The following is a 24,140-nucleotide window of genomic DNA, read 5'->3' as shown; positions in this document are numbered from 1 at the left end:
GTGCTATCACACCCGGCTAATTTTTTGATATATTGTAGAGATGAGGTCTTGCCAAGTTGCCCAGGCGGGTCTCGAACCTGCAGGCTCAGGCAATTCACTCGCCTCAGCCTCCCAAGGCGCAGGATTACAGGCTGAGCCACTGAGCCCAGTTTACTTTTTTTCTCATTTGGAATAAATCCAAAATAACGGTAAAGTTCAATAACATAAATGAGATCAAAAGGGGGTGGTTTTCAGTTTACTTCCTAAAATACAATTATATTTCACAAAAATAAGATCTTTGTTCTCTTAAAGAGGTCGTCAAAGCTGGCTTTTTTTCTGCTATAGATTCTTAAATCTCACTAAATGGGAGGAAGAAAAAAAAAGGCCATACCGGAAATGTTCTATTTTTTAGTAGCCATCAGTTTTAGGTCTTCTTTATGTAACTTAGAAGTTCATCTTTTTCCATTTGGTAACCACTTTTTTTCCACTGTTCTCGCAACTGTTGTAATAAAGCCCCAATTTCCTTCCCTGAAGAAATGCCCACTTTTCTGATGTCATGGCCACTGACAGGAAACGGAGGAATGGACCACTGCTGCATTTCCTTTAGGAGACAGTGCTCTCCTTGGTACTTCAGTAGTTCACATACACGAGTAGTCACATCAGGTTCCCTAGACTATGTACCAAAATCAAACATTTAGCTTCATCACATGTTAGAACACTCACTTATGATCTTATCCTTAAATTTAACTACTAAATGCTTGATATGAATTTATTTAAAATAAGTTAAAATTCACAGTAAATTGGAGGTCTTAGTTTTAATAAATTAATTCTACAATCAGTGAAAATAATTTACATTCTGACCAAACCTAGTACATACTTACATCTATAATGAAGTCTTGATAGGGTTTCAATGGTTCTGAATTATCTGTTGCTTTAATTAAATCTTTCCTGTTTTTAACTATAAATAAGCCAAGGTTCTTCTCTTCTTTTGCAATCTTCAACCTCAAATCCAATTTTGTGACATCATCCTGTACTTTGAATAATGAGGCCAAAAGAGTCATTGGCTTTGGTGAAAAGCCTTCAACATTTTTACTGACTTTGTTAAATTCGTCTAAATTTGCATTAGCAGGTAAACCTGTAGGGACAAAAAGCATTTTTCACCTGCTTTTAGTGGGGAAAAAAACACTCATATATTAAACCCAACCACTGTTTTAGTATACAGAAATGTCCTATCAGTAGGATACATTACAGGTCCAATCTGATGCTCCATCTTACAGGTAAACCACTACCACATTATTGCTGTCCTTCTCCTGTATCACTCTCAAACCTAGGGGAAGCCCCTAAAATGTCGTTGCCATCAATAAGCTACATCGAGAGGTTCAGAGGTAGTGGTGATAGTGGTACCAGATTCACAAGGCATAGTTTTTCCAACCACAAACTCCTGACTTCCTACTGATAAACTATCATATAACACCCACCCCTCCATTCAGAATTGTGCCTTTATCTGAAAAATTCCCAACTTTCCTGAGGTGTGACAAACCCTACAATCCCACTATTCTTTGTGAATATATAACACATACTGAACAATTTCTATGTTCTAAAAGTGCTCTATATGTATTAACTCATTGAATCTTCTTAGCTTTTCTAATAGATAGATGCTATTATTTTCAAACCCCTTTTTTAGATCAGAAAGTAACCTAAGTCACAAAGATAAGGGGCAGAGCCTCCATCAAATCCATATCTGGTCTGGTGCTGGAGACCACTTTGTATGAGTACAGCATGCATGCTGTCTTTAAACTATCCCTAGTCATGACAAAACTGTCCTACCCCATACCCTAAAGTTTATCTTACTATATAAAATGTTCCCATTTTTTTTCTCACTAAGAATACAACTAAATGAGTCAAACATTTTTCCTCTTAGGACATATAAAACTAGATATTTCATTGCCAAAAATTCAAACATTTATAACTTGCTCTCACCTATATAAGGAGCCACATCAAGATCATAGATAAGGTGAATCAAATGATTTACATGGTTACCAACAAGAATTTTTTTCAGTTCCACCCAAATCCTTTCTCCTGATATTCCAGCCAAACCTTTTGCATTTTCTGCAATTGCTTCCAAAGTCTCAGGATCATGGTCACCAGGTTTGTCTACTATTCTCCCATAAAACCTGCAAGACAAAAATCTTCACAGTGTATTACCTCAATATTGGCACAATACAATGTTCTATTTAATGAAAAATGACATAGAATTAGTTAGGTCTAGGATGGTCCTTGGAAATCAACTGGTCAATTCTCCACCTCCTCTTTTATTCTAGATAAGAAAACCCCAGATCTAATAAAATATAAGTAGCCTTCTTAAGGTTAGCAAGAACTAGAACCCCAAAGTTTCTATTTCACTTCTTAATCACTGACTAGATGCTCAGAATGGTCATCAAATGCAGTTTCTGAACTGGCACTTAAAAGTGGATGAAAAAAAACAGGAACTGAACAAAGACACCAAAAGAAGACTAGAGGGCCACAATGGAGCAGACTTATTCCCTCAAAGCTTGACTGTATGCAGTATGTACACATTAATACTTTTAATAGACCAGGCATGGTTTTCTTTTTTTTTCTTTTTGGGAGACGGTTTCACTCTGTCACCCAGGCTGCAGTACAATGGCACAATCACAGCTCACTGCAGGCATTCATTCTTGAACTCCTAGGCTCAAGTGATCCTCCTGCTTTAACCTCTCAAAGTGCTAAGATTATAGGTGTGAGGATACCTATAGTCCCAGCTACATACATGGGATCTCAGAACTGGAAGCCTTAATGTACATCTGTTCTGCCACTCATACCCTTAAAATTCATTAGTGATCTAAACGCTCAATAAATATAGCTAAATCTTGATCCATGTTTTATTATTTGTAGACAGAGACTTTTGGAAAATACTCAAGTTTAGAGAAATAGTATTTATTGATAAGGTATATATGATCTATTACAGAATATTCTTAGTGAAAAATGAATATTAATAGACATAAACTAGCCAGTTAGGACAGTTTTTTTAAAAAGGTTATTAGAGTGTGAAGTTAAAAAAATAAAAATCACTGCTACCCACAAAAAAAAAAAACCATGTATTTCATACTTACCAAATTTATCCACTTTTTAAGTATGTCTTTATACTTTCATTTTTTACTGGTCATATGACAGGTACTTCTTTTCACTAATATCATTTTGTGTGAAGCAGCAGAGATTTGTATGACCACCTAAAACCATCAGCCTGTGAAGGCAGAGACTTTCATTTATTCATTACTGTGTTCAAAGCACCTAGTACAGTGCTTGGTCTGTGGTAAGCACTCAAACATGGGTGTGTAATGAATAGATCAATGGAAGAAATATAATTCAATCAAAGCTAAAAACAGGTACAATTATAGTAAAGATTATATAAAGTGAAGTAAGTATGCTCTGGGAATGAAAATATAATACGAAGTACCTAAGTCATATCTCAAAAGTCACAGGCTGCTAAGCCTCCACTGGAGAAAGATATTTGAGATGTCATCATTTTATACACTGACCTGTATGTTTCATATGACCAGTATTATACTCTGGTGATGATATTAAAAACTATCATTTTTATTTTTAAAATAACTTTTTAAAATTCTTACCTGAAATATCTTAAAATTCGAAGATAATCTTCCTGTATTCTCTGTTTAGCAAGTCCAACAAATCGAACTTTCTTAGTTTTTAAATCTTCATAGCCATTAAAGTAGTCAAATAAGGTACCATCAAAACCTATTCATTAGAAAAGAGAGAAAAATCACTACTAGAAAATAAGAATTTAAACCACAAGAAAATCAGCTAAAAACTATTACAAGTGTTATAAAATTAAATACAGATATTAATAGTATTGCTATATCTCAACTATCAAACGGAGGACATAACAGAATAAAAGGTTGCATTTACAATTGCAACTAAAGAGATAATGCACACAAGAATAAACTAAACAAGCAATATGCAAACCCTGTATGTCAAGCGGGGCAGGAACAACAAGACACCAGACAAGCTGATTTTCAGGTTAATATGGGAAAATAAACAATAGCCAAAATAATCTGGAAAAAATAAATAACAAGAGTAACAGAAAAAACAAAAGGAAACTACTTTATAATATTGGAATGGAGAAGACCGTTCAACTCTAATTACAAAAACAAAAAAACAAAAAAACGCAAACACACACCAGAAGTCTTCAAATAAATAATTAATTGAACCATATAAAAAATCAAATATGTCTGCATGGCAAAAACCACCATTACTTACAAAGTCATAAGATAAGTGACATTCTTGAGAAAATAGATGTAAATCAGTATCATAAAAACAAATGACTAATTTCCATAATATATAAAAACTCATAAATAAAACTTAAAGGCCCTATAAATAGAAAATGGGCTAAATATAAATATATGTCTCTTTAAAAATGAAGATTTTCAACTTTAGTCATAAATGCAAATTTTTGAGATAGTATTTTTCCCACTGGCAAAAGTACAAACATTTGATAACACTGTTAGCAAAGGTGTAGTGAAATGGGCAGTCCCGTTCATTACAAATCAGGAGACCCCATTATTCAGCCTTCTAAATATTATGAAATTTGAACCATATGAACCAATCATCTATTTACTAAAATGGTGTAAACAACAAAAAAATCCCCACCAAAATATGTTCTCTCTTATGTTGAACTAAAAGAAAAAACCAACAGGCTGGGCACGGTGGCTCAAGCCTGTAATCCCAACACTTTGGGAGGCTGAGGTGAAAGGACTGCCTGAGCTCAGGGGTTTGAGACTAGTCTGGGCAACTTGGTGAGACCTCATCTCTAGGTCCAGGCTACGGTGGCTATGAGCATGCCACTGCACTTCAGGTTGGCCGACAGAATGAGACTTCGGCTGAAAAAAACAGTAATAAAATAAAATAAACAATTATTAAATGATTTTAACTATAAGTTTAAAAAGCCTCTGGTATTAATTAGTAGAGCCACAAATTCATCCTGGTTTGCCTGGGACTTTTCTAGTTTAAAATTGAAAATTTCACGTCTCAGAAAGTATTTCAATCCCAGGCAAACTCGGAAAGTTGGTCAATCTAAAGACTAAAAAAAAAAATGTATAGTAAAACACAGATACCATTCAAGAAACTAAATGGGAAGGTCTGTGAGTGATCCTATGAGATATTTCACTCTTTGACATCACAAAAAAGAGGCGCTGACACTATTTTTAGAAAATACCACTTGTCAATTTAGTTCTATTTGAACTTGAACGCTCTTTGATTATTCCAAAAGTAACAATACCGGTAAGCTCAGACTTAAAGCTTAACTCTTCCCAAGCTGTTATGGTTTTATATGCATAGTGAATTTTAAAATGAAAGCATCTTGATGTATATGGCAAATGTGAAAGGTTCCAAATTTAAAAAGACATAACAAAAATGAAGATGATAAGAAAATAAGTAAATAAACAAAATATAATCATAAAGTAGCAAATAATATGATATAACTGTCTTTCTTAATGTTAATTCTCCTAATAAATAGACTCTTTACTCTCCCTGTTGAGTCAAAAAAAACCATCAAAATTTGGAGGAAAAAAATTATAAGAATATGACAAAAGCGAAACTAGCACTTTGGGAAGCAAAATAACCAAGAATAATGTCAGAACTATGACTGTTTGACCTACTAAGACTTGAAAATGGCCAAAAAAATTGTGCCAGGATTAGTGGGCATTGCATCAATGCATGTTCTCTTTTGCTCTGAGTATCATTCTTTTAAAACAGTGAATTAAAAACATGAAATAAAGTTGCATTGCAGGGGATAATGTAGTAGCTAAGAACATGACCTCTGAAGCCAGGCTGCTGATTCGGAATCTTAATTCTACAATTTAAAAGCTGTGTAACTTTGTTTTTCGTTGTTTTTAATAAACTTATTTTAGTTTTTGCAATGTTGCCCAGGCTGGTCTCAAACTCCTAGGCTCACATGATCTTCCCAGCTCAGCCTTCTGAGTTGCTGGGATTATAGCTGAGAGCTACCACAACTGGGCTGAGCTGCATAGCTTCAGGCAAATACCACTGGTTAAATAGCAGTATGTGCTTCATGGGGTTACTGGGAAGATAAAATTTATGTAATGTGCTTAGAACAGTGCCTGGCACATTAACAGGGTTCAGTCAATGTTAGAAAACAGTAGCACCAATAAGAATAGCTTTTGTCCAAGGGGGGAGGGCCAACATGGCCAACTGAAGACATTGCACAGTTGTAGCTCTTAGGGAAAAAAACTTAATGTGGAGGAGTGGACTGAGGGCTTTGAAGGTCAACATGAAAATCCAAGCTGATGTCTATCAGATGGTCACATGAGGATGCAGAGAACGGACAGTTCCAAGCTGTGGACACCCCTAGAAGTGGCCCTGACATGAGATCGGGAGACTGCCATTGGAGATAGAAGGGCTAAGTGAAAACAACAGCTTTCTTGTCTTTGTTTTTCATTGTTTTTAATAAGCTTATTTTAATTTTTGCAGTGTTTCCCAGGCTGGTCTCAAACTCCTAGGCTCACATGATCTTCTTATAATCCCAGCAGTTTATAATCCCAGCAGCTCAGCCTTATGAGTTGCTGGGATTATAAGCATGCAAGCCTCTGTAGTCTCAGCCAAAGGAGAGAAAGCCCAAGACCTCCCACCCACACTGGCAAGGTGCAGAGGGCTGCCCCTAAATAGAGGCACTGGCAGGAGCCATGTTATGCCCAGGAACGTCAGGTCCCAGGAGTCCCCACCATGGCTGCCAACCCACCCATGGAGAGGCTTAGCAAGAAACACCTTTCAGAGTATTTTCCCCCCAAATCCCCTCCTCAGCACCCAGCAGGAGCAATGAGACTACTATGAGGACTTTTCTCCGGCGTCAGCAGCAGCTACAGCTGCAGCTTACTCTCAGAGGGCTGCCGGTGTTGCCATAGCCCCTCCCACTGAGCAGCATGGGATCTAAGAGGCAGGGGGCCTCTGCACAGCATAGGGAGACTGCAGACTGAGGGAGAACTAACAATCCCCCACTGCTTTCTTTCTACCTCTGGGTGAAATGGGCAGTCCTACCTATGTGGGAGGAGGCCACTCCACACCCTCAAGAGCACCTGTGCCAGGGCCCTGCAAGGCCACCTGCCAATCCTGCCGATGAAAGATGTGATCTGGGGAGGAGGCTGCCCTGTCACCTATGCTGGAGGGAGGGTAACCCATGAAGAATGACCTGTCCCTGATGACAGACATAGAATTCAGACTACACAAATGGCAGATACTCAGCAAGACCCACAATGAAGTGGACACAAAAATAATCTAGGCCACGAAAGCAGTACAGGAAGTGAAAGCTAAGCTGGCCATTATAAGAAAGAACCAAACTGAACTTCTGGAAATGAAGAATTATCTCCGAGAATATCAAAACACAATAGTAAACTTTAAAAGCAGAATACACCAGGCAGAGGTAAGAGTCTCAAAGCTTGAGGAACAAACTATTGAACTAACCCAGTCTGACATAAAACAAGGAAAAAAGACTTAGGAAGAATGAGCAAAACCTACAAGAGGTTTGGGATTATGTAAAGAGACCAAACCTCCAGTAGACTGGCATCCTTGAGAGAGAAGGGGATATTGAGAACACCCTGGAATAAGCCTTCCAAGATATCATTCAAGAAAATTTCTCTTAACTCACTAGAAAGGTGGCCATGCAGACACGAGATTCAAAGAACTCCTGTGAGGTATTTCATGAGAAGACCACTTCCAAGGCACATAATAATCCAACTTGTCAAAGTGAGCATGAAAGAAAAGTTCCTAAAGGCAGCTATAGAGAAGGGTCAGATGACCTATCAAGGAAGATCCATCAGATGCAGAATTCTCAGCAGAAACCCTTACAAGCCTTAACGTTCTTAAAGAAAAGCAATTCCAACGAAAAATTTACTACCTTGCCAAGCTAAGCTTCATTAATAAAGGAGAATTAAAATCTTTCCCAGACATTCAATTCTTAAGAGATTATGCCACCTACAGACCAGCCCTTCAGAAGATGCTTAAGAAAATTCTAAGCACAGAAATAAAAGGTTCCACCCATCACAAAAGCATAAATAAGCAGAGTTCACAGACCATACAAATCAACCACAAAGCCTAAAACACAAAGCAGTCTCTTACTAGTAATATGACAGAAACAAACCCCCACATATTAATAATTAACTTAAACGTGAATGGACTGAACATCCCACTCAAAAGGCACAGAGTGGCAAATTGAATAAAGAAGCATGATTCATCCTTCTGCTGCCTTCAGGAAACTCATCTCACTGCAAATGATACCCACAGACTCAAGGTAAAGGGCTAGAGAAAGATTTTTCAGGCAAATGGAAAACAAAAAAGAGCAAGAATAGTCATTCTTACATAAGACAAGAGACTTTAAACCAAAAAAGTTAAAAAGGACACTGAATGACATTACATAATAATTAAAGGTTCAATTCATCAGCAATAGCACCCAGGTTTATAAAACAATTGTTAATTAAACTAAGAGGGGACAAAGACAGTCATACAATTATAGTCAGATACTTTAATATCCCACTAACAGTCTTAGACAAATCATCTAAGCAAAAAACTAACAAGAAAATTCAGAACCTTAACTCAACACCCGACCAATTGGACCTACAGACATCTACAGAACACTTCACCCAACAACTATAGAATAAGCATTCTTCTTATCAGCACATGAAATATAATCCAAGATCAATCATATACTCAGACCTAAATCAAGCATGAACAAATTTCAAAAGATCAAAATCATACCAAGCATCTTCTCAGACCACTGTTGAATAAAAATAATAAAACCCCCCTGCCAAATATCACCAACAGAAACTCTACAAAACACACAAATATATGGAAATTAAACAACATGCTTCTGAATGACTTTTGAGTTAACAAAGATGTCAAGTCAGAAATAAAGATTCCTAGAAACAAAAGCAAAGACACAACACACCAAACCTCTGGGATACCATGAATACAGTGCTGAGAGGTAAGTTTACAACACTGCACACACATATCAATCAAATAGAAGGATCAAGTAAACACTCTAATCTCACACCTAAGGACCGGGAAAGACAAGAATATTCCAATCCGGTGTGGGCAGGTGTGCTCATAAATCACCCATCATGAAATGGGCAAACACATTGAAAGGATCTCCCCCTCCAAAATTCACTGAAGCCGAATGCAGCTTCTCACCGCAATGTTAGCTGGCACACTGATGCCGATGGGTTCCTAGAACAACTTACCTAGTCAGGAGAGCCTGTACTGCCCTCCAAAAGATAATTCTGTTTTTTGGTCCCTCCTTATATTTTCTGTAGCAAATGTTAGTAGGAAAACCAGCTAACCATACACAGAAAAACAAGACTGGACCCCTTCCTATCATCATATACAAAAATTAACTCAAAATGGATCAAGGCCTTAAATGTGAAAGTTTAAACAATAAGAATCTTAGAAGAAAACGTAGGGGACACCCCCATGGACATTACAGCAGGCAAGTAATTCAGGGCCAAGTACTCCAAAGCAAATGCAGCAAATTCTAAAACTGACAGGTGGGATCTTATCAAATTGCAAAGTTTTTGTACAGCAAAAAAAAACCTCAAGAGAATAGAGATAACTCACAGTATAGGAAAAATAATTTGCAAGTTATTCTGATAAAGGCCTAACTTCCAGGATCTACAAATAACTCAAACGAATTGACAGAAAAAAACAAATAACCCCTTTAAAAAGTGGACAAAGAAGATGAACAGACACTTGTCAGAGGAAGATATATAAGCAGCCAACAAACATATGAAAAAATGTTTCACTAATCATCAGAGAAATGTAAATCAAAACTGCAATGAGATACCACCTCACACAGGTCGGGATGGCTACCATTAAAAAGTCAAAATTAGCTGGGCTCAGTGGCTTAGCTTGTAATCCCACGCTTTGGGAGGTTGAAGTGAGTGGATTGCCTGAGCCCGCAGGTCGAGACTCGCCTGCACAACTTGGCGAGACCTACTCTCTACACTAAGTCAAAAAAATTAGCCAGGTGTGGTAGCATGCGGCTGTAGTTCCAGATACTTGGAAGGTTGAGGTGGAAGGATCGCCAGAGTCCAGCAGGTCGAGGCTGTAGTGGCCAGGAGCAGCAACTGCACTCCAGTCTGGGTGACAGAATAATAAGACTCCAACTCAAAAAATAAAAATAAAAAGTCAAAACCGGCAAAACTAGAGAGAAAAGGCAATGCTTCTACACTGTTGGTGGGAATATAAGCTAGCTCAACCTTTGTGGAAAGCAGCGTCTTGTTTTCTCAAAGAACTAAAAATTGAGACAATATGACCCAGCAATCCCACTTCTGGGAATATACTCAGAGAAGCATAAATTGCTCTACCAAAAAGACACCTGCACACATATGTTTATTGCAACACTATTCACAACCACAAAAACATGGAACCAACCCAGATGCCCATTAAAAGTGAACTGGATGAAGAAAATGTGGTACTTATACATTGTGGAATACTATACAGCCATAAAGAACAAAATCATGTCCTCTGCAGCAATATGGATTCACCTGGCAATCATCATTCTATGTGAACTACCACAGAGACAAAAACCTGGCATGTTCTCATTTATAAGTGGGCCCTAAACATTGGGCACTCAAGCACAAAGGTGGGAACAACAAACGCTGGTCACTGCTAAAGGAGGGAGAGAAGGTGGGGCGATAAAGGGCACACAATCACCACTATGTCCACTACCAAGGGGAGAAAGCACTCTCCAGAAGCCCAAACCTCACCTGCATGCAATTTACTTAGGTAGCAAATCCTCAAGTACCCAACAACTCTAAATTAAAAATAAAAGATAACAGACAAAGAATGTTAGTTCCTTTTAGCTAAGAATACTTATAAGAAGCCAGTTACACAAGACTGACTACACACATTACACTAGTTAGAGCAGTTTACTCTATGAATAATGTAAGAAAAAAATGAAGAAATGGCGTTTTGCCTAAATAATTGAGAAAACATACACCTGTCAGGCTCCCTATAGTCATAAATTGCCTCGGCTTTGGAAACAGCCTGAAATCTTGATTCTCTGTAACTTATATTTAGTGACTTAACCCAAGTCACTAAATATCGCTGAGTCTGTTTCCTCATCTGTCAAGTTTAATACTCACATTATGAAGTTTTTCTGAGACTTAAATGAGATAAAGTATATTAGGTGTCCACTGATGTGCCCAGAACCTACTAGGTACCCTAGAAATGGCATTTGTCATTAACGTAATCAGCAAGAGATCCCACCTTGGCTTACAAATTTCTTTCCCATCCCATGAAGCAAATCCCATTACTCCATCCTTTTACCACTATTGCTACAAACTATGTTATGCATAGTGGATGCTTCAGCTTCTGTTTTTCAACCCAGTGTTAAACATAAAGGGCTTATCTAAATTTTAAAGTACAAAATATGGGCTGGGCATGGTGGCTCATACCTGTAATCCCTGTACTTTGGGAGGCCAAGGTAGGGGAATTGCACGAGCCCAGTTTGACATCAGCTTAGACAATATAGTAAGACCTCGTCTCTATAAAAAAAACCAAAAAGTTATCCAGCCTTGATGGCGTCTGCCTGCAGTCTTAGCTACTCAGTAGGCTGAGGCAGGAAGATTGTTTGAGACTATAAATTGAGACCAGAGTTAGCCATGATTGTAATACTGTACTCCAGCCTGGGTGACAGAGTGAGACGCCAGCTCAAAGTTATATTAATTAAGAAAAATAAATAAACTACAAAATATGATGTATCGATAATATATGAACAACACTAGCCTAATTCACATCTACTCCCATATGATTCTCATCACTTTCATTAAACAAAAAAGTTAAGCTGAGATGAGATTTCACCATAAATGTCAATTCTGACTGATAACTGATGATTCCAAAAATGCAACGTTAACAAGGAATCTAAGGTTGGTGTAAGATGAGCAATAAAAAAAGTGCTGTAGTCACTAACCAATGTGTGCCAAGGGACCAGAAGAGAGGGATGTGCACTCATGAAGGACGGTGCAGAGGAAAGAGAATAACTGTGCACACTTTTCTTTCCTGAAATGTTAATGCTGTTTAGATGCAGTTAAGAAGTTAACACTGCTTATATACATGTGTCAGGCACTGTTCTAACCACTTATAATTATTATTATTTTTATTTTATTTTTTTTGAGTTGAAGTCTCACTCTGTCGCCCAGACTGGAGTGCAATGGCCGCTCCCGGCCACCACAGCCTCGACCTGCTGGGCTCTGGCGATCCCTCCGCCTCAGCCTTCCAAGTAGCCAGAATTACAGGCATGCGCTACCATACCCGGCTGATTTTTTGATTTATTGTAGAGATGAGGTCTCGCTGCCCAGGCGGGTCTCGAACCCGCGGGCTCAGGCAATCCACTCACCTCAGCCTCCCAAAGGCAGGGGATTACAGGCTGAGCCACCGAGTCCGGCACTTATAATTATTAACTTTCTTAAACCTCACAACAGCCCTACAGAAGAAGCTAACATTAACATCTTCATTTTATGGCTAGTGAGTGACAGAGTCAGAATTTGAACCCAGGGATTTTGGCTCCAGAGCGAATTATTTTAATCAATAAACTACACTGTTTCTTAGAAGAAATTAATGCAACTTTTCAAGTTGGAAAATATTTCCAGAATGCAGGTTTCACTTAAAAAAGAAGGCATTCTGATAGACCAAATTAAAACATTATTTTATCTCCATATATTACCTAAAAACATAGAATTTATAGTGAGATCTCTACGTTCAGCATCTTTCTGCCAGTCAGTTGTGAATTCTACCTCAGCGTGTCTTCCATCAGTGGTGACATCAATCCGTAGCGTAGTAATTTCAAAATTTTCTTCATGAAGCTGCAATAAAATCATGCCTTTTAAAAAATTTTTTGTATCACTGGATAGATTGAAACAAATAAGTTTTTGTCTTCATTAAGGCATAGTACTGATAATTAGTTACAACTTATGCCTTTTTAAAGTTAACTAAAGTACATGAACATTGAAACAGAATAGTCAAAGATAGATACAAAGAATATTTTTTTAAATCACCCATCATGATTAAAAAAGATGAATTTGACATACAAACATGTCAACTCTGCCAAGTGATCTTGTAGAAGGGAAGAACCCTCAAAATTATATTCTAGTTCTTTAATGTCAAATCAGGCTATTATCTGAAATATTTTTTGATAGCTCCAGTTTACAAAGAGCTGAATGTCAATTTATGGAATATATATTGTTGAGAAAAGGACTGACAGAAAAAGAAGTACAGTTAACAGATCCTGCAACTCCTTCACTGGTAATCACCAATTAAGGCAAAATAAAGTGAGATATATCTTAGGAAGAGAGATTACCTCCGGATAAGAACATTCAGTAGCTTTGTGATAGAGTGGCATCTCAGTTAAGCCTTGAAAACAAAGTAGGATCTGTACATGCAAGTATGGTAAGAAAATTTCAAATGAAGAGAAAAGATGACCAAAGGCACAGTGAGAAAGAGGAATACATGTAAACGAGAAAGTATACCTGACAAATAGCACATGAGCATTTAAGGGTAGACAGGTAAAGGTTTTACATGCCAAATAGGAGTTTGAAATCTTGTTCTAGAATTTCTCTCAATTTCATACATATTCTTCTCTAGATACGAGCTATATAACTCACTACAGAATTCTTCAACTCAGGAATCTGAGACACAAGTATATCTGAAGGCAAAGGGTAAGAAAGGGTTTGAAACAGGCAAACTGAAAATTATTACAAGAAACAAACAACCCCAGAAAGCCTCCCTTACCCAGGCAAAAACCAGGGACTAACTCTCTAGAATGTAATCAGAACTTGGTACACAAGCGACAATCACAGGGATGAAGCATCAAGATGAAAACAAGACAAAGTGAAAATCAAACATGACTCCCCTCTCTTTTGCTACTTGGTTTCAAAATGCTAACAACCAGGTTTATTACCTGGCATAAACCGGGGGGATTCCTCTCCAATTTCTGCTAATGAAAACTCCCATGAGCCGGGCATGGTAGCGCGCACCTGTAGTTCCAGCTATTTGGAAGGCTGAGGCGGAAGGATCGCTGGAGCCCAGCAGGTCGAGGCTGCTGCAGGAGTCCCAGCTGACTGACACTTCCCACACACAATTATAATAAAGCCCCAAAGTCATCTTGGTAACACTCTGAGCATCACCCAAATATAAAGAGAGAGCCAAGGACTACCCATATTTAAGGAAAACCAACGTAAAAGAAAAAGCTGAGAATAAACAAAGACATTATCAAAATACAATTGATATCCTAAGAGAAGATTTTGCATCTGAAAGAATAGGAAGCTTTCAAAAGAAATATCCGCAGAAAGACTTATCAAAAAGTTAAAACACCACAAAGGTTAAAAATATTATGGAAAGGTTGGAAGATGAGTTAAGTCATTCTCATGGAAAGTAAAATAAAAATACATTAGAATATAAAATTGAAGACAAAAGATAAAGCCAGATCAATCCCAGTGGTCCATCATCCAAATAAGAGTTTTGAAAGGAGAGGACATTTAACAAAGGGGATGAAATTTTATAACAGAAACAAAAAAGGGTCCTGCACAATAATGGAAAGTTAAATCCAAAGAAAGGTACATCATCTTGAAATTAAAAACACCAGAAATAAAAAGATCAGAAAGGCTTCCAAAAGGAGGTAATAATAATTAAGTTTCAAACTAAAGAGAAATCTTAATGGGATCAGTAGCAGTACTGGAAGTTAGAAAGCAGTCTTTCAATTTCTGGGTGAAAATTATTCCCAGCCTAGAGCTCTATAACCAACAAAATTATCAAACTAGTGTGGAAGTAAAACAAAAATATTTTCATATATGTAAGGCTTCCTCAGGTTTTGGACTATTAAAATGAAGGCATAAGCCAAGAAAGAATATCACATGGGATCTAGGACACAGGAGGTCTAAGAAGAAAGGCCAAAAAAAATTCCAAAAGTCCATATTGGAGCAGAAAGACAGCAACAGGTAAGATGCCTTCGAAACCAACAACAAGTGAAACTTGATGTGATGTGTTAAATCTTTTGAGAGAAACTTTACAGTTCTGGCACAAAGTACAGAAATGAATTAGTGGATCATGAAAAGTTATGTAAAAGAAAATGCTATTAACTGCAGGAAAATCAAAAATCATGCCAACAGAAGAAATGTAATCATAATATACTTCACAATCTGGCTATAAACAATACAAAGTCATAAATGTAAACCCTGAATATTGATTTAACCAAAAATTATGATATAAACATAGTAGGAAGATGGGGAAGAACAATTTTATGTACTTGTTGAGAAGAGTGTGGTAAGAAAGTTAAATTATCTTCCCTTGAAGGAAGTCAATATATAATATCTTAAACCGAGGAAATTAAAAAAAAAAAATCTCAGCATATAGTCTTTCTAGAAATGGGGAAGTAACAGGTATCATAAAAATTTGTTAAAGGTGGCAACAACAACAGAGAATGTAGGGCTTAAGAGGGAGTAGAGGAGACTGACATTTTTTATTAAGGTTTTTCTTATTTGCTTTTTTTAATCTAGAGAAAAATGAAGTTTTCAAAAATTACAAAAAAGGCAACGCAGTGAAACAAGTGTCAAGCTTTTCACTCACCCTGGCAGTAATTGTTCCATGCTTTTCTCCTTTGTTGTTTATCATCCGAATCCCAGCTGCCTGAAACATTTCCTTCATTTGAGATGGAGTGGCAGTGGTGGCAAAGTCCACATCTTGAGGCTTTTCTCCATTTAACAAATCCCTCACTGCTCCTCCTGCTATTCTTAACTCATGATTTTCTTTGACAAATAATTCTGAGATGAGAGAAAGATCATTATTTCAATATGTTTCTTTTAAGAATTACACAAGTACAAGGCTTTAGCATCTAGTAGGAGCAGCAGAGAGCACTCAACTGAGCCTTTTGGTATGGAAAATGAGAACAAAGGCCAAAGAGTAAAACGACTTGCCTATAGTAGAATGCCACTGAGAACTATGGGAAGCAAAGAACTCCACAATGTCTCAAAGTCATCAACATAAATTTTAATTATTACCAAAAATATAAAGCAAACAATTCTGCTTCATTTTCTCAGTTTATGTGAACACTAGAAATGGTAAAGTGTTCTTCTAAGTATTCCTCTTTGAGTTTAGATGTTGAGATAGTATGTGCAACTATCAGGCAACATTAGTCTATCACACCACTTAGAATAAACATTATAGTTAAGAATCCTTCAAGAAATAATCTGCATATGACATTTAAAAATCAACTCATATCTATGCTCTAGGTAGAACCAGATAAACACTGTAACTACTATAAGCAACTATAGCACTGACTTCTCTACAGGCGTAGAATAAGGCACTCTAAACTTAAAGTTCACTCTAATTAAACTCATATGACAAAAGGACACCATATGGAACCTAGTGAGAATGATATCCAGGAAATGGCCTGATACTAGCTAAGCCTTGATTCTGCTATGAGCTGGCATCCACTCACAACTAAGTCCTGGGGTCCTGTGGTACATAAACACTTCCACATATCATCAATAGACCATTCCGTGGATGAATGGATCAAGACAAAACAAGATAACTCAGCAGTCACATGAACACCCAAGACACACCCTATAATAATAGTTGATATGAGTGACTGTGCTTTATTTACCAGTTTTTAGTCTGGCAGTTTTCACCTTCTAGGTAAGAATTACTAAGATACTCAATCATAGAATTACTTCTGCTTCCTGAAAACATCTAATTCACTATAAACCCCCTTGCCTTAAGCTCTCTCCAAAACAACCTGATACAAACCCAAATCCTGTAAGAAGCCCTTTCTAAAGCCCTTTTACTGAGTGTATCTCCATAGTCAGCATTCTCCCTCACTGCCAGGACTAACAACTCACCTTGGTGTGTCCCTGCTGTCTTTGGTTAGAGGACAGAAACATGAGCATTCAGCTAACCTCATTATATATCAGAGTTCTAGCAACCCTAACCACAACTCAAAATGTAATCTTTTGTCCCTATCCCAGTGTCTCTGTTCTTTGTTCTCCTCACATTTCTCTTCTATCTTTAAGCCCCCACTCCCTGTAGACTTCCTGAAATGATTTGCTTACAGATAACAAATGCTCCCTCTCTACTTTCCAGCTTTAACTAAAAGCTGGCTCTCCCACAAGGATACACTTCCAAAAGCCCTCTCCAAGGGCAAGTGTTCATATTCCCTTAACATCGTATTTCCATTCAAGTCCCTCTCAAGTACACCACCCTCCCTTAAATCCCACCTCTAAGGCAACCCAGATTTAGGGATCTAAAACACCAGGTTAATAGTGGTATGCAACTGCTCCTCCTAACTACTCACAGCATAATATCCAACTTCCTTAACACGATATTCTAAGGCTATTTTCTTATCTCACTAAAATGTGCATCACACTTTACGTGCCAAACTCTCCCTTTAGTTTTCCTCCATAACTTTGCTTACATGGGTCATGTCATGAAACACCTGCCCAACTCACTCATCTAGCTTAGTGGCTAGCTGTCACACTTATTGGTCTATATCCCACACTAAGACATTCACATGGGCACACGCTTGTGTGCCTACATGGTAAAGTATCATTAAATAAAATTTCCCTTACTAGATACCAAGAAATCTAATGTTTTCTATTCTCTCCTCTCTTCTCTCCTATTTTTAAAAATACTAGTCATGGCCACTAAATTGACTTTATGGTTTCCTAAAGTGTCAACCTCCAACTGGAAAAATATTGACCTAGCTCACTCTTACTCATCTGCTGTGATTCACTTTAGGAAGCCTCTTCTGAAGGTGAAGTTAACTGTATTTCTAGTGTAGCATATCTTTATACATACTAACTATATTAAAATTACATGCTTTATGTCTTTGTCTCAATTATCAGGGTAGAAAACTTATCTTCATCTTTAGCCCAACTTGGCTCACAATGAAACTGAACTGTGATATTCTAATTATTAATAGAGTGGCTTCACTGAAAAGTTTTTTTTTTTTAAGTTTTCTTCATACTAAAACAGTATCTGAAAAACTGTTTTTGGAAAGTTACTATGTCCATCTGAAGTTATATGTCCACTCAAACCTACTCTTTAAAATTTTTAGAGGGCAACCCTTCAAGTCCCCCCTCCAATGTAGAAGCTTTCCCGTCCTCTCAATAAATCCTGCTTTCTAAAAATAAAATAAATTATTGTATTTTATTTTTTGTGGACATGGCTTTTCACTGCTGTTGCCCATGCTAGCCTCAAACTCCTGGCCTCAATTAATCCTTGCCTCAGCCTCCCAAAGACTGGGATCATTTGAATCTACTTTAAATAATGGGATGAAGGTCAAGGCTGAATATACATAGATAACCACTGTTTTAAGATTTTAATGTTGGCTTTACTAAAATAAATTATAAGTTCAAAGTCACTGGATATATTAATTGAATTACAGAAACGAGATTCAGAACTCAAAGTAATTTACATACCATTTTGATTAGCTCTGTTATTAACCCTCTGAACTCAGAGACATCTCTTGGATCACCTACCAGCAACCAGACTGCACTTTTTTACCAATGGAAAACTAATCAGTTCATATTAAATAGTATAACATTGGAACCAATTATTTTATAATATTTAGCTAATAATGGAATTTTGGACATTGAAGAACTTATTTATGGCCAAAAGAATTAAAATGTTACATCTTATATTTTTCTAACGTGGTAACGTGTGAAACAGTCACCAACATGCATTGCAGGTTCACTGATACATGTTGTGCAAGAGTAATTTGTTTGACATCTTCCACCCGGTATTTTTCTATTCAAGCAGACAACACAGTCTTGTTTTCTTCCTCTCACATTAATAATATGTAATTTTGGAATGCCTGAGCCTGCGGGTTCAAGACCCACCTGGGCAACTTGGCGAGATCTCATCTCTACAAAAAATCAAAAATGAGCCGGGCGTGGTAGCGCGCTATAATTCTGGCTACTTGGAAGGCTGAGGCGGAAGGATCGCCGGAGCCCAGCAGGTCGAGGCTGTGGTGGCCGGGAGTGGCCACTGCGCTCCAGTCTGGGTGACAGAGTGAGACTCCAACTCAAAATAATAACAATAAGAAGAAGAAGAAGAAGAAGAAGTAATTTATTGTCCAGTCTGTTGTTCGAAGACAGTGTAGGACACACTTGTGATTCCTAAAAACCACTTCTCAACTGATCGATTAGAAGCTTGACAAATTTCAAATAGGACATACATAAGTTTTTCATTATTTCTGAATGGAAAACTTCAAGGAAACATTCATTTTTGAAAAATTTGTGCCTGCATAAGTCTGTCCTGTATAATCACTAGCAATCTCTTTATGCTCCCTGAGAGGGGACATCACAGAAGTTTGCTAGATATCTATGTCTCCTCAAATGAGACATCCAAGTGTAAAGGGCTAAACCATTTCCAAAACTCACAATTCAGAATTTTTAAAATAATATCTTAATTTTAATACAACTGAGAAAGACATAAATCCATATGTAGCCATCTATATGAAGCAGTAGTCATAAAAATTATGGGAAAAGCATAATTTTCTATTGATCTAAAACAGTAGGGATCATCAGGTTCAAAGGCTTCTTTATTCCTCAGTTACTGATATCTTCAATCTTACAGAAGCAGGGATGCATTCAACATTCCAGAAGACTTTTGCAAGCTGTACTCAGGGAAATAATTCAGTGACAATAACACCTAATAACATCTAATGCAACAAAATTTAACTGGAAACTTAAGACTAAAATTCAAGAAATGCAGAATCTCATCATTCCGAAACTGTGATAATTTGCTTCCAACTGCCACAATTGATAGTAAGCTACTGTTAATCTTGATAGCAATCTAAAAGACACACACATTAATGTGTCAGAGAACTTTTGTAATTATCACCTTTTTAATGTTTACTTTCAATAAACTTTTCATAATTTCTTCCCTTTACAATTTTGAATTTTGAGGAATGTAGGCTGGAGTTGGATGGGGATGGTGAGTAGGATATATTAGGAAGAACATTCATTCCATGGCATGACCATTACCAGCAGGAAAAGACTATCTGTTCCAAGAGCTTCCAAACTTCCAAAAGGTGAGTCAGTTGTTTCTATCATCTCAAATGTTAATATGATGACTTTCTGACTTCACATATCATTGAGCACTATCACCCAGTGGTGACCATGAACCATAGCCACATGACCAAAGAAGTCCTCGCTGGTCCACTAATGCTCTAACTCAGGCAAAAATTACCTACATTGGGGACTTCATCCTCATCTCTAGGATGGGAAGATAATCTTACATGCCACTAGCATTATATGATTGTACTAAAGCAAACAGAAAAATAAAATACATAAAATAACCTGACAAATTATAAAACTCTATAGGACGTAATATACTATCCTAGCACTATCCTAAAATTACTATCCTAAAATTACTATCCTAAAATTACTAAAAAGTAATTTTACACATGGCAAAGCAGCTCTTAAGATTGGAGGATTGGTACAGTAGGATTTAAACTGCGTGTGTCATACAGCAGCCATCACAAAGGCTTTGTGTGTTTTTGTTACAGAGCATTACATTTCACCAGGGCACCCATCTTTGATTTTCTAACTTGTTGAGCACTGCACCAAGATTCCATTCTTGCCACTTCCACTACAGCCTAGAAAAAGTCAACTTTAGAATATATCCATGTTGTCATTTGCCAGTCCTTCAAGGATAGGATGCTGGAAGCAACCACTACCTCTATCTTACCACATGATCTAGTCTCTGACTTCCCTAAACTTCGTTTCTCAGGGTGGAGAAAACTCAGCTCTTAAAGTCAGGTTTAGAAAGTCAAACACAACTGTTAAAAGATGTTCAAAAAACTACAGTATCAATATCCAGAACCCAATTTCCAAAAAAATGCAGAATGATTTGACACAGGACACCAAGAGACCTCTTGCAATTGAGCATGGGATAATTGGGGACTGTGAAGGACATGTAAAGAAAGAAAAAAGCTTAAATTCAACCCCAAATTGGAGCTTCTAGATCTGTGCTGTTCAAACAGTAGCCATTAGCCACTTGCAGATACTGAACACTTGAAATACAGTGAGTCTGAACTGAGATGTGCTGTGAGTGGTAAACACACACCAGATTTCAAAGACTTTCAAGAGTGAAATATCTCATTAAAAATGTTTATATGCCGGGCTCGGTGGCTCAGCTTGTAATCCCGTGCCTTTGGGAGGCTGAGGTGAGTGGATTGCCTGAGCCCACGGGTTCGAGACCCGCCTGGGTAGCGAGACCTCATCTCTACAATAAATCAAAAAATCAGCTGGGCGTGGTGGCGCATGCCTGTAATTCCGGCTACTCGGAAGGCTGAGGCGGAAGGATCACCGGAGCCCAGCAGGCCGAGGCTGTGGTGGCCGGGAGCGGCCACTGCACTCCAGTCTGGGCGACAGAGTGAGACTCCAACTCAAAAAAAAAAAAATTTATATAAATTCCATAGTAAAATGATAGCATCTTACATATACTGGGTTAAATAAGATATACTAAAAATAATTATTAAAATTAATTTCACCCATTTCTTACCTTTTTAACATGGCTGACAGAATAGTTTATATTACATATGGGTTCATATATGTCTACTAGACAGTAAGTTTCTAGTAATATTCTCTATTCAATTAAAACTCATGGTGAAGAATCAGCAAAACCAAATCTGAGTTACGCCCTCTACTTTAAGACCACCTAAAGAACCTAAAATAATCAACATGTTCTGGGCCATTTACAAACAGCATGTACTTAAAAAGATTTCATCTAATTTCAAGAATGGGTAAGCAGCTTTGGGAAGAAGCTAATAGAAGAGTCGTTTTAAAGCAATGGCTCCTCTCTACCTTCAGTGCATCACAATTAATCTGTGAAGGAGTTTTTATTAAAAATACAGTCATCACCTCCCAGAGATTCCAATCCAGTAAACTAGGGGGAGGAACCCCAGTATCTGTATGTTTTAAATCTCCCCAGGTGAATCTAATGGATAGTCAAGGCTATTTAGGTCATATTTCTACACACATACAGCTTAATATATTTCTGAAGGTGCCACCAAAATGCCCACAGGCTGTGAAAAGTTGTTGTGTGGCTGCTTCAGCAACATCAGTAGCTGACATCAAGGACTAACACTGATAAAATTGTGTCAACTGCAAGAAGTTGCTGGAGTCGGGCACTTAGCCAGTCATTTCCGATGTTCTCTCCAGATATGTTTTGCATGTGCATGATAGAGCTAACTCCTATTTCCTTCTGCCTTCAGTTCTCTCATAAAACACTTATACTTAGGAAGGAAATGAGGCTTAATGGTTACAAGCTGGGCTCTGAAACCAGACTGCACAAGTTCAAAACCCAGCTCTCTAGTTACTAGTTATGGAAACATAGGCAAAGCACTTCACATTCCTAAGCATGCTTTCTCATAGATCAAGTGAAAATATAAGTTCTTAGGACCAATCCCATATTGTATGGAAAGTACTTAGCATAGTATTCAAAAAAACCATGCTTTTTATCACAGCCACTTACTGCCTCTTCTAGCAACACAGCTATAGTTTTGGATTGCCCATAAGTAAGTCTTTCACTAGCAACAACAAAAATAGCTGAAGGTTAGCTGACAAAAGTTAACCCTACTTCTCCACTGACACAGGCTTCCAAACCAAGAAAAGTCATCCTAATCTCTCACCTGTCAGAGTCTTCAATCCTTCTGTGAAAAGTGACTGGAATTCTGGAGACTGCAACTTCATTGTAAATAGATATTGCTTTAGAAGGCACAGTCTACTCCAACTACAGCTGAGTACTGGCCTGTGCCAAGGACACAGGTACCTCAGCATCTGGAAAGTCATCAACCATACATCTACAAGGCAAACATACATTCACACCAATGAAATTTAAAAGTGAAGGGGGGAAAAAAAGGACACACTGTAATTTTATTTATCAGTGGTAACTCATCTCCTGTTCAGATGAAAAACTAAAAAAGTGACAATCTAAGGGATAAGTACGACCAGATCAAAGCTTGTAGCAACCTGGTTTTGTTCTCCAGAAGCTCTTACACCAGCATTGTTAAATACTCTCCTGAGAGATGGACTTCAGTTTAAGAGTGAAGGGTACAGGGATCCAGAAACTGTAACTGGAAGACTTGCAGCAACACCTGGTCTTCTCTAGAGCATGTTGTGGTCACAGGTGGATGTCGGCCTACGGAATTCCCCACCCGTGCCCAAAGTTTACGACTCTGGGTTGTTTCCTAAGAACTGCAAAATAGGTACGTTCCCATGACTTAGCTCTGCTGCCCCGCTTTTTCCTCATTTTCCTCCCATCGCGCCGCCTCCTCTGACTCCCACCCCACATCCTGCCTTCCTTGCTCCATCGGACCCCTGTTCTCCCCACGAGGTGCGCCTCCGCGGGGCAGCAGCAGCTCCTCTCAGGCGGCGGCAATTGACCACCCGTGCCTTGAAAACAGGCGGGATGGAGCGGCGCTCCCCACCAGGGGGCGTGTTCCCCTTACCCAAACACGTGGGGTGAAAAGAACGACTCAGTTTCTCTCCACCTCCACTCAGATAAACACGCTGAGGACTCCGAGCCTGAAATGGCGCCGCGTCCCGCCCCCCACGATTGGTGCTGGCGAAAAGGCTTAGTGAAAAAGACCCCTGTGGGCCCAGCTGCGAGGGAAAGTACCCGCGGACGCAAGGGAATCTGAGCCGCGGTCGGCCGCAGACGTGGCGCGGACGACCTCCACGTTGGGGATCTCTCGCCCAGGGCCAAAGAGGCCTCGATCCGTCCCCCGCCCTCGCCTTTCTGGAGGACACGGGGTCGACGGCCCACTTGGCCCGCAAAGGGAGGGGACGGTCGGCCGCTCGCGCAGCCACGGCTGCCTCTCCACGAGGCGCGCCCCCGCCCGCTTACCAACCCTAATGCAGCTGCCTCCGTCGTCGCTGCCGCCGCAGGCGAACGCACTTCCGCGACGGTGAACGCGGTGACGCCACCGACGCACGTCGTCCGGCGGCGAATAGGAAGTCGTGGCAGAACGTGGGCGGGGCCTGGACGGACTTTCCCCTCCTCTTCCCTCCCTTCCCATCTCTCCGCGGCGAAGCGACGCGCTGCGCGCCGACCTGGGA

General features: G+C 38.7%; 1 protein-coding gene across 3 annotated transcripts; it reads right to left on the bottom strand.

Annotated features, from left to right (window-relative positions):
• Positions 1–110: 110 nt before the first annotated feature.
• On the bottom strand, positions 111–23,386 carry TRNT1 (tRNA nucleotidyl transferase 1). 3 transcript variants are annotated; one of them, XM_008074506.2, is made up of 8 exons: positions 23,052–23,386; positions 22,712–22,882; positions 15,643–15,836; positions 12,746–12,884; positions 3,627–3,753; positions 1,960–2,153; positions 861–1,114; positions 111–652 (listed from the first exon to the last, which is right to left on the bottom strand). In XM_008074506.2, the coding sequence occupies exons 2-8, from the start codon at positions 22,869–22,871 to the stop codon at positions 404–406; spliced, it is 1,317 nt and encodes a 438-aa protein (XP_008072697.1). In that variant the 5' UTR covers positions 22,872–22,882; positions 23,052–23,386; the 3' UTR covers positions 111–403. The 3 variants fall into 3 exon arrangements, with proteins under 3 accessions (XP_008072697.1, XP_021562671.1, XP_021562677.1); XM_021706996.1 differs by lacking the exon at positions 23,052–23,386 and having other exon boundaries at positions 22,712–22,883; XM_021707002.1 differs by lacking the exon at positions 23,052–23,386 and having other exon boundaries at positions 2,020–2,153; positions 22,712–22,883.
• Between the last annotated feature and the right edge of the window lie 754 nt (positions 23,387–24,140).

The sequence above is a fragment of the Carlito syrichta genome, unplaced genomic scaffold (genome assembly GCF_000164805.1).
Source record: "Carlito syrichta isolate Samal-C Ts95f unplaced genomic scaffold, Tarsius_syrichta-2.0.1 Scaffold117309, whole genome shotgun sequence".
Lineage (NCBI taxonomy): Eukaryota > Metazoa > Chordata > Mammalia > Primates > Tarsiidae > Carlito > Carlito syrichta.
This window is presented reverse-complemented; position numbering and strand designations above follow the sequence as displayed.